This window comes from Anarrhichthys ocellatus, unplaced genomic scaffold, assembly GCF_004355925.1.
Source record: "Anarrhichthys ocellatus isolate YVR2014 unplaced genomic scaffold, GSC_Weel_1.0 scaffold9, whole genome shotgun sequence".
NCBI classification, from domain to species: domain Eukaryota; kingdom Metazoa; phylum Chordata; class Actinopteri; order Perciformes; family Anarhichadidae; genus Anarrhichthys; species Anarrhichthys ocellatus.
In genome coordinates, this window is record NW_022280039.1 from 2,091,127 (window position 1) to 2,103,030 (window position 11,904).

At 40.0% G+C, this 11,904-nt stretch overlaps 1 protein-coding gene and 1 non-coding gene across 2 annotated transcripts in view; one reads left to right on the plus strand and one right to left on the minus strand.

Moving 5' to 3' along the window:
• Positions 1–336: 336 nt before the first annotated feature.
• The window catches only part of fam81b (family with sequence similarity 81 member B), a 13,406-nt gene continuing 1,838 nt past the window's right edge, over positions 337–11,904 (plus strand). Inside the window, exons 1-7 of the mRNA XM_031849364.1 lie at positions 337–380; positions 1,102–1,309; positions 2,226–2,344; positions 3,440–3,581; positions 5,088–5,194; positions 7,644–7,779; positions 9,508–9,694. Of these exons, the coding sequence (XP_031705224.1) occupies positions 337–380; positions 1,102–1,309; positions 2,226–2,344; positions 3,440–3,581; positions 5,088–5,194; positions 7,644–7,779; positions 9,508–9,694 (943 nt within the window). The remainder of the gene's footprint in view (positions 381–1,101; positions 1,310–2,225; positions 2,345–3,439; positions 3,582–5,087; positions 5,195–7,643; positions 7,780–9,507; positions 9,695–11,904) is intronic.
• trnaf-gaa (transfer RNA phenylalanine (anticodon GAA)) lies at positions 11,466–11,538 on the minus strand. Its single transcript has one exon. It is a non-coding gene; the product is annotated as a tRNA-Phe (tRNA).

Sequence of the window (11,904 nt, forward strand, 5' to 3'; positions counted from 1 at the left end):
CTAAGTGACAACACAAACACATGAACTCAAGAGCCGGCTCAGTGTGAGTATTCTAAACTTTAAAACATGAAAATAAGTGCTAAATATATTGTTGTTAAAGAAGGGAACATATCATATTGCCTTGTATGTTTCTCATTGTGGCCAGATAAGACTATGAAATGGTATAAAAATATGTTGATTTCAACAATTAACATTAAAACAAAAAATGTAAAATAACATTATACATTTAACACAGCAGTAAGGCTGACAAAGCAGATTACAAATGCATTTGAGTAAAAACTGCTGTATACCTCACCACAATATGTAATATTTTTTTTTTCTTTTTAGACAAGAAGAATGTCACACAGGTTAAAGTTACAGCGCTATCAGAACCCCACCAGGTAACTGGTGGGGTTCTGTTGAATTACTCTATTGTGTATGTATTTGTGGAAGTATTTTGTGTATGTATTTGTTTTGTTTTTTCTATTTTATTTCTATTTCATCTTTGTTATTATTTGAATGTATTTATTCTAATGCTGTTGGTCTGATGACATAAAGCCTCTGGGTTATAGAGATTAATATCAAACAAACAAAACTCCATTTGATATATTTTTAAATCTATTTTAACCATTAAAACTATTACATTACCTTCATATTTGTCACCTTGCTTAGTTCCTGTGGGTCACTAATTCAATTCTAAAATCAATCTGTGTCCAAGAGGTGGATAGAGGTAGATTCCCCCGATGATGGGATTAAAATACAGTTGGGATCCACGAGCGACCTTTGTAACACTGCTGTGAATCACATTGATCAAATGAATCCTTAATCCACAGTAGCATCAATCAGGGTCACACAGAACGCTCAGGGACATGAAGTCAATGAGAGATATGGGATGCGGATGACCTGAGGGTATGAAAACCAATGCACATCATCTAATTCCCTCTCGTTTATTCTTCTGGGTACATGAATGCTTCAAATTATTTTCTATTCCTGAATATATTCCCTCCAGTGATAGAAAAGGCCAACTTTTCATGATTTGCAACACATATCCCTCATTTACCAAAATCAATAAGAAAGTGCTTGTAAGCTTGTTTATCTGTTTCTTTTTGCTTCCTGTTGAAGGCCTGATGACTTGGAGGGTGGTCTGAGCAGTCAGGAGAGGACACTGGCTGTGCTGCTGGAGCAGGCCTTGAGGATCAAACAGGAGGTGGCAGCAGGTCTGCAGTCCGCCCAGGGCTCCGTCCAGGTCGAGGCACTGTCCCGCAAGCTGCTGGAGAATCACATGCTGACCATGACAGGCATTGTCAAGCAGCTTAGCATGGACATACAGGTATACAAGTGGGTGGATGGTAGAGGTTAGTGTTGTTCTATGGAAATGTATAATGCATTTAATTGTATTGTTGCCATGAGTTCTGTCGCCTCTTTTGTCTGAAATATCTCATTATGTGGATCAAGTCATTGTCTATCTGTGCGGACTCCCTTTTCTCTCTACCTGTCCTCTGTTCTAACTCCTTCTTTCATCTGCTTTCCTCTCCTCTCATCTCTTTTGATGTGCAGCACACGCACGCACACACTCATGCCCGCAAACTCACAGCTGATTTGATTACACCTGATAGAATGGTGCAGCGCCTGAGCAAAGCCTGCCTGACTCCTCGTCAACATCAGCTCGTGGACATTTCGTCTGTATAAGCAGAAAACTAATGATGTACACAGAATGTGGTTAAATAAACACTGCCAAGTTACACACTAACAGATGAGTGCTTGGAGTCATCTTTGACTGAGCAGAAGATCAAGCCACAGTATGATAACCGCCTTATAGAAACATGAAATCAAATATATTACTTCATTAGTGTATACCAAATGGGCCATTAACTTGATTAGAGACTGTCATTATCTTAAATATTACATAAATGCCTAAAAGCTCATTAATTCTGCACATGAAGAAGTAATAAGCTAAGGCGTGACATGAATATGCTGAATCAAATGATGCCGACGGTGATGACATTTCTGGGAGTTTTGAATTATCTATTAAGGACATAATGATAATAATAATGATGTTTTACAAGTGTCGGTTTAAAATGAGGTACAGAAGAGGAATTGACACATTATTTTTTATTGTCAGGTTCCAAACAAACTATATTATAGATATAAAAAATGCTTTGTTTGTATATTTTGTTTCATCTGTATTTTACTGCTGATTGACATAAACGTGAAATAGACAAACAGGCTGTCTTTGTTCTGAGCAGGCCCTGGAGAGACAGATCGCCCAGCGGGACTCCGTCACCTCTGGAACCACAATGGCTGTTCAAAGCCTGGACCTGAAGAACGTGGCTGGCATTGGAGACCTGAGAGGCAGAGTAACCAGGTATGCACAACAGGCCGAGGTCAGATACCGTCTGTGTTAGCAAATAATGCAATTTAATGACTGCCAAGTGCTAGCACATTCAAACTTTATTGACCAATTATTTAGACCCAGGTCTGGTGCTCAAGTGATTTCAAGGATTACCTTTTCTTTGCTTTTATCCTACTTAATGTCTCTTCCTCTAATGAAGTGAAATCAAATAGCCTGCATCCTGTCTGGCAGCTCTTCACAGTCTCACAACTTCCAATCTGTCGTGGCATCGCCTCTGACCCCCCCCCCCCACACACACACACTTATGCACACATTCATTATTTCCTTCTCACCAGAGTGAAGGAAAGTACAGTATAGGCTTGAACTCACTCTGCTAATTAGCACCTGTTCATTATTTGGTGTCTGTGCAGATCAAGTTTATTAGATTGGATTGCTGTAGAGAGGTCGTCTTCATTAGATTGCGTGAGGATTGGTGTTTTTGCTAGGGTGAACTATTTTTAAACATCCTGGCAATAATGCATTTTCTCATCAGACAGTAGATGAATGTTATTTTGTGAACATCTTACTTCTCAGCTGGCCTGCCTCCTCCATGTTAAGAGATCCGTGGTGAGCGGGAATATTGCCTATGACTCAACAAACAGCTGATTTATGATCCAATAAAAGCTGAAGAAAAACCTACTCAGCCTAATGACCTCTTGTGTGCTCATCATAAATAATCAAGCAAGTTGAGGGCCAGTGGTTTTTGATCAATTATATTGTTCTGTGAAATCCTTTATGGAAGCGCTGTAGTGGTCAACAGGGAAATAACCCTCATTCCACACTGGACATCTCCATAATAAGTTGTCAGCTTTGATTGTTGAGCTTGCGCTTTACAAATATGATATTGACATAAACACAGTAACTCTGATAGAGAAGGGGAGGGAGAGTTGTTGCTGGCTTGGTGATGGCACCTTACATTTAGCACAGAAAGGAAGAGAGCTAGATTGCAACACTGATAATAAGTGTCAGCAGTGTCCAGTCTTTTGCTCATCTCCCTGATTTCACACCTTTCCACATCTCCCTCCCATACCTCTATCCTCATTCAGTGGCCCCTCTCTGCTTCCCCAGCTATTATATCAGGTGTGATGCCGGCATCGCCAAGCTGAGCGCTGACATGAGCTCTGCGGAGCGGCGGTTGATTAGACTGCAGCAGGAGGTGGCAGAGCTCAGGTCAGCCGCGGACGTACGGCTCAAAGAGCTGCAAGTCAAGGTGAGCGACGGTGCGCAAATGCTGACAGAGTTTAGCACTTGTTCATGTAAGGCAGCACTTTAAACCACACTATATACAAAGTATCTAAACACCAGTGGCAAAAATAATCTTCATAAGTCATTTCTTCAATACATACTTTCTTCTTCATCTGTGCAGCATTCAAGACATCAAAAATTGTCAGAATTGCGCAGGAGGAAACATTCAAATATCCTTAAAGCTTAAATGGTACATTGCATATTTGTAACCATAAAAGCAGCATAATATCCATATGAATTGTTGTGAAATGTATTTTCAGACATTTATGGTCCTCAGAAAATGAACCTAATGACATTCCCTTAACTTTTCATCATTCATTCATTACTTTGGATTATGTCCAAATATCTGCAAAACCTGAGCTGTACTTGGGTTTACTGCTAATTAGAAAACGTTAGCATGCTAATACGCTAAAGTAAGACAAGGAACATGTTAAAACATTATACCTGTTAAACATCAGCATGTTAGCATTATCATTTTATGTATTCTGGCATTAGTATTGAGCTCAAAGCACGGCTTTACCTAAGTACAGACTCAAAGACACACCTGCATTGCTTAAATCTTCTTCTCATATTTCTTAAATTATGCCGTATTGCACTAAATCTTCAACCGTAACCTAATCCTTACCCCTCCGCTGCCTTTACACACACACACACACACACACACACACACACACACAAACACACACACACACACACGCGCTCACACACACACACACACACACACACACACAGATAGTGTTGAGCCTGGGGTTCATTTGAATACTCCAGTCTCAAATTAAGGAATTATGTTCTCATTTGTGAATTTATTTAGATATAAAATAGGTATTACATTCATTTAAATGCTGCTTGCATGAAGGAAATAATAATCTGACAATATAGGGTGTATTTGCTGTTTACCCTAAAGAGGATGGCTGGCTGTTTTGCAGGTGAGTTGGAGCTTACTGCAGCTTAGTGAGACTGGCCTTATCAAGTAAATTCAGGGGCTCAACCACAGGCTCTGACATGAAAAAATGTGATGTGAAGTTAATTCAAATGGGGATGTCAAGGTCTCTCCATAAACAGCTTTTACTGCCCTTTGGTGTCAAATTTTCTATGCAAGATAAATAGAATAAAAACTACAAAAACACTGGCTCAGGACACATACAGTATGTCAAATTTTATAATACTCTCCATCACTTTACTAAATCGAAAGCCGAACACAACTGCCCGCAACCACACACTCACCTCAGCCTGCACTCAGTTCTGTTGTTGACACATGGGGGTAAATCATTGTGATGGCAGCACATTAGCTGTGGAGCAGTGGTCAAGCCATGTGCCATAAAGATAATTGAAAAAGCAGAGAAAGTGGGTCACTGCTCAATCCGCTCGACTCAGCAGAAGCTAAAGGTCAGATCATGGAGCCGGCGCCACAAGATGCTCGAACGTTTACGTAACAGCATGTGTTTGTGTATGTGTGTTTTCTTTTATCCAGGTTTATCACGACCTGTGGAGGCTGGAGGCCTCATTGGCAGAGAATTCCCAGGAACAAAAGATCTCTACGGCTGATCTGCAGACACAAGTTAAACTACTAGAAGCCAGGTAATGCCATCAGTTCAAGAGGAAGCACGACCCAGAAACACCTGGGTTACTTGTTAAAATGCTCTGTCATTTCCTCTCAAGGGCTGACCTCGTTGACAAAAATGGCTCACAAATGATACTGCACAGCAACACATCCTATCTCGTAGTGCTCGTGATTTGTGCAGGCATTCAGGATTCACCTGATTATCAAAACCTATGTTTTTGGGCTGCTGCTAAAAATGCAAACGCTGCAAAGTTTTATTATAATTTAACATTAAGATATTTTTTTTCCACAATAATTGGCTTAGTGTTCATGTAAAAACGCTTTATGCTAGACACGTATGTTGACATAACTTTTAATTTAACATGCCTTTATAAACATGAGTTTGCTATGTTTCATTTATTTCTATGTCTTCTCATTTCTTGAAGACTATACTGTTTTTCAGTTTGCTGCTTGTGATTGGGAAATATGGAAATTTTCTTGGCTAATTTGCCTTTTAGCAGCGCTCCGCAAGCGATGATTTATGTTCCCCTTTTCATTCTACCCAGGCTCTAATATAATAATCTATGAGCTACTAATTCATTTATCAAATAATATCTCCAGTCAGTCCTGACTCTCTACAGCTGGGCATTTCAGAGTCATGAGCTGCAGCTCAACTTTTGATGCCAGAGGCAGAGAAAAGCTGTTAGTTAAGTTGATTTACTAATCCATCTGACAAATTAACTCACTTGGCACCAATATGCAAAATGAGTCACATAGTTTTAAATGGTGGAAACAGAAACATGATTGATGAATAACCTCTATTTATTACTATCGTAGATCTGCGATGGAAACAGGGTCCCTGATCATGTAAAGATAGATGAAAAGCAACATCGCCTGTGTTTCTGAGCCAAGTAGAATAATACCCAAAAAAGCATATACCAATATTATATCCAGCTATCCAGCAGGCTCCTTGTTCATTTACTCTCTAAACCAGCCTTGTTTTTTTGTGTCGCCAAGTCATTTGGAAGCAAACACAGCTGATTTCTGACCCCACTGAGTCCACAGAGAGACCTCAGTAGATTTTGCATCCCTCCTGGCTTTTTGTCAAACATCAAAGTTAAACCTTTTCAGCTCTCTGACCACAACTAAAACTACCTATTTAATTTGAGGCAACTTAAGCACAGTATTTAGTGCCTCAAAACAACAACAACAACAACAACAACAACAACAACAACAACAACAACAACTCTTGAAACCCTCCTCTATGATGGCCAAACGCACGACATTCAATTGAGGGGCCAGTCGCCCACAGTCAATACTCACAGTTAGTGCCACTGACAAACAAATCACACATGCTTGAAGTTTCAGATAAGCTCAAGAACACAACGGCCGCAATAAAGTCGAGGCACACCGACCATTTCTCAACAGGGAAATGATTAACCTCCATGGAGACGAGCAGATTCTGAAAGCTCATCTAACACGGCCAAATCAGCTGTCTAGACGATGCCTGGCCCAATAACTGTCAACATTAGCCCGATTAGCCTGCCAGCGCAGAGTTTTAAATGAGGTGTCTCTGTTGCCGCATATCTGAATAGATAAATGAATGTTCAGCAGAAGGTGTCCGATTTGTATTGCAGACAAACACAGACACACACGTAAAGACCTGGCATTTGCCTCATTGATTTTCTCATTTAGGACAAATCCTTTGAATTGGGGGGAAAGAAAGTCAATTGAATTGAGCTTGACGAAAGAAAATGTTGATGGGACACTGCGAATAGTAATTACGTTACGATACAGCCCACGTGATATTTCACTCAGCGTGTCGAAGGTTGCAGCTTTCATCTGAGACGTTTTAACATTGTCGTCCCAATGGACTTATGTGAGTAATGTGAGCTACATATATAGTACAGTTATATAAATAAAACAAGTACATACAGAGTACATACAGTTATATAAATGGCAACCCAGTCCAATATTACAGGGAGAGAGATTTGCTGTGCTCCCCCAAACAAACACAGTGTTCAGAGCTACAAAAAGGCCACAGGTCAACATCAAGTGTTTCTTAAGTCTTCACGCAGCATCTTTCCACCACAAGAATTTGAGTTTGTGTGTTTCAAGGCACAAAAAGCAGCAGCACTCAACCACAAAGTAATTGTGTTCTGCTGCAGCTGGCATCAACCACCATCTACAAGTGGGTGCCAAAATATCGGTTATGGAAACAGATAAATTCTTATTCCAGAGCGCCAAGTAAGAGCTGTATACAATGGGTCTAAATTTACAACAAGCATTGCAAAAGCTTGCAGCTATTTGCCAGTCTGTATACATTTACAACACATGTATAAACTAATCTAATCTACTAATGGCATTTTCGGTGTCTAGTTTTAAAAGAAAAACGCAATTTGCAACAGTATTTCCTGTGTGACACTGCATATTCAAAGTAAAGCCTATACTGCATTTCCCTTCGTTCTACTCCTGATGGCTTTGCAGGATATCAGGTGAACTGAAGGAAGCCAAGGAGCAGACAGATTCGCTGAGGAGGCGGACAGAACAACAGCTCAACAGCTTAGCCCAGACTCATACGGAAAGCAGCCAGCAGCAGCGCATGCAACTGCAGGACACAATGGTACCGTAGCATCAGTTAGTTATCATCAGTTTAACCAACAGTTTATGCAATCATGTTCACAATAACACCATTCAGGTAATAGGCAGGCCATATTCAGATATGCTATGTCTGCATTCTGGATTTTTGCCTCCTTTGCCTTTTCATTCCTCTACGTCAATTTAAAAAAAATAAACACCTGCGATATAATGACACACTTACACTTACAGTAATCAAAAGTTATATGGTTATGAATTTGTAAAGCTCAAATGTCGCAACTTCTATTGACTGCAAATCATCTTTTAGTGAAGCAGTGCAGATATTTGCAAAGCTCTGCTTAGGTTAAAAGCATGCACAAAAACACTGATGCAGATCATATTGACCCACATCGTTTTCATCTAAGTGCCCACTTTATCTGTCCGCATTTAGGTCACATTTTTAACCAAACCTTTTTACCAGGCATGACTTCGTAGTAAAGCTCCTTAGTAGTACTTTTACACAGAAGTGGGGATGTCTCCGATTTCAACAGCTACAGTCAAATATCTAAGCTTCCTTCCTCAGCAAAAAGCATTGACCTCTCAAAAGCATTTCATACCGTTCATCATAAAATCTTAGTCCACAAACTACAGTCTATAGGTTTGGGTGAAGCCACGCTTCATTGGTTCATCGCTAACTCAGACTGTTGTTGCTGATATTACGCAATCAAACCAGCTACCCATCATAAATGGGTTGCCACGTGTTTCTCTCCTTCATCCATTGCTGTTTTACATGATACACAAATAACATTTTCCTGATCAATACTTGAATGTCCATTTGATACGCCCCAGGCTCCCTGACTCATCTTCAGACGGATGCTTTACGATTATCACTCCTTCATCACAGGCTAGTTTTAAATGCAGAAAAGACCAAGTGCATGGTATTCTCCACCTCCACCAGTGACACCAACTGTGCTGACATTAAAACTTGAAATGTCACTCACATTGCTCTTGCTGAGTTTTACAAATATTTAGGAATTTGTCTTGACAGCAGACTGTTATTCTAGATTCATATTCAACATTTGACTCAAAAATAAAAAAATTAAAACTAGGCTTCTTGTCTGCCTTCTTCAAAGCATAACACTATTTTACACTCAACCTTCAAACCTTTCCTTGGCTATGGAGATATTCTACTGTCATGCTGCGCCATCAACCCTTCAGCTGTTAAACCCTGAGTGCATTATGCTTTATCACTAAGGACAAATGTTAGATTCATTGTTCTCTGTATCACTTCCTTACAGCTGTACTGTTGAAATTACCTCACATCTCTTCTCATTTAAATCTAGTATCCAGAGTACACGATCCAGTAAATACTTAACCTCAGATATCCTTCAGGTACGCACTAATGTGGTTTCAAGTACTTTAACTTAAAACTGTAAACGTAAATGTAATTAGCTGTCCGGCTAAGTGAGAGAGCTCAAAGCTTTATTATCTGATGTTTTTAATGATTCTTGTAACTGTTTTAATTCCTGTTTATTGTGTAGTTGTGTTCTCTGTTTTGCTGATTGTGTTCTTGTGAATGTTTCTTGTTCTCAGGTCTCTCTTGGAAAATAGATTTTAATCTCAATGACACCGCCTGATTAAATAAAGATAGAATTAAATATCACAAGCAGCACCTTAACATCAGGATTAAATATAATGTTCAGGACTGGTCACACACACAGCGTGAGGGATACAAACTGTCACGCAGTGCTGTACGTTTGTGTTCTGTATTCAGTTAGAGGCAGAGTCTAGATCAGCTGTCCGGCTAAGTGCTCCAGAGGCCCGTGTGGAGCAGTTTGAGGCCCAGCGGGGTCAGACCAACCGGCGTCAGGCAGATCAGCTGAAACTCGGTAGAAGAGAGACCTCAGTGGAGAGCAGCCTTCGCCAGGAGCTGCAGCTGCTCAAACAGGAATACCACAAAGGTGGGTGATCACTGTCTATAACTTGCTGTCATCAGTGAGTAAACACACACATAGTGCACATATGCACATCAAGGAAAAATGCACATGCAGAAAAGCTTCACAAAAGAGAGACCGTTCATAATTAGTCATAAATTAAAGTGACTCGACTACTCCACTAATATATAACTGTTTATACTCAACATAACTGTCTGAACTATATAGACTTCAATTATCAAGCATGTAGCATTACATCATGTCCAAAAAATACTTTTAGTCAAGCCTTTCTCTTTTTGAAAACTAAGACAATGACTAACATTAGCTCCTACAAGCCATAGGAATACATCCAGGCAGCCCGGTACAGCAGCTCCGCTCTGCATCAAGCTGCTGTTGACATCCATCCCCATCTCACTGCCAACTGGAAGCTCATCTCCTGGGAGCTCTGGCAAAAGATCTCAAACCTTCCCCACGTTCTGTAAACGTCTTTCAGCCTCCCGCGCTTATTGAAGTGTAGACAAATAGAGGATGGGGCAGTGGCGTCCTCCAGTAAATAAAAGCAGGATGAATCATCGCTCATCCCAGTGTGAGAGAGCCATCCGTCACTCTATTTTAAGTGTAGGATGAAAATATGGAAGGATATGGTATTAGAGGGGAGAAGAGCAATACATATTTGATGAGTGTCATAAATATTCGTGGCAAGACAGGCGAGGAGTCAGAAAAAGAAAGGGGAGAGATTTAATATCCCATCATTGAACAATAAAGTTTATCCCTCCACCTCACGGCTGACACTGGCAATTACTTCTTAGAGTACATGCAACATTGAAAAATATTTCCATTTTAGGCGGTATATGTTCTTAACTACTACTACTGTAAGGTCATGATAACTGATGATTAAATCATTTAAACCAGAGATCAGTAGGCCATTATTAAAATGGATCCTCTGTACACGCTGCTTCTCTTTGGAACAGGGTTCCTGTCTGTGCATGGTGCAATTGAGTCCCTGAGGCAGACAGGTGACATCAAATCCCGCCTTGACACGGAGAAGCTTCAGAAGGACATCAGGCATGTCTGCAGCAAGCTGGCTCAATGACTTGTGACATAATCAACTGGAGAGGAGCTCCTTGTTACTGTCACACCTACACTGAAGCAATGGCTTGAATCAAACCAAAAAGCACGCCACTCAGTTAGAGAGTTTCTGTTTCATCGCTGGCTTCATCATATTCTATGAGCCCACAGCTATGAAGACCGTGACTATATTTAACTCAATCATTCTAAAAAAACAGAGAAATTATGTTGTGATTTGAAGTACAATACCTTTTGTGAAATATCCGGGAACTTAATTACACGCAGATCTGTCAATGACATTTCATTTTGTGCAATTTGAAAAAGGTTCGATTTGTTGTCTACAATTTCACTTTATCTCACGGATCTTTTTTTCCAGATTTGTCACTTGAGATGAGAACACTATTGTGTAAAGATTGTGACAATATGAACACCTTTTTATTTTTAACAAAATAAATTGGAATAGTATATATTAAATGTTCTCTTATTATTCATTATACATACACACACAATTACTTTGTTTTAAATAGAAGGTGGGAAAAGAATTATCCGTTACATCGTGCTTCAAGACAATAAGTTACTATTACAGTTTAAACCTGCTCACAGGTTGTACCATTAAATATCCTTTGAAAATCAATGACAAGCTCTATTTGTGAATATGGAGGTGTTAAATGTTTATTCCAGCAGGCGGGATTGTTTAGTAATTTTGAACATCTCCAAATGGGAAAAATCCTGCCGAAACCCGGGATCGAACCAGGGACCTTTAGATCTTCAGTCTAACGCTCTCCCAACTGAGCTATTTCGGCTTTTCACAAGTCTTTGTCCAGCTTAGATATGACCCCCATTCCGCCTTGTTTTATGGAGCTTTACCACGATAGTGATTACGATAGTTTTTACGCACCATAACTCATAACTTTACTGTTTTGGCAGCGTTGTTTGTGACCGCAGCAGAAAGCTCTAAAAACCCCACCTCACACTACCAAGACAGACAGCTACAGGTGAACATAGTGCAGAATCCAACATCTTAAGAGTCAGATGTTCCCCTCAGGAGTAAGTAGAAACTACAAACAAAGCGAACAGAGAGTGAGTATTGGACTTACATTCGCCAGGTGGACTGAAACACGACTCCAAACAAATGGTAATGTTGTTCCTCCACTGCTCCAAATATAAAT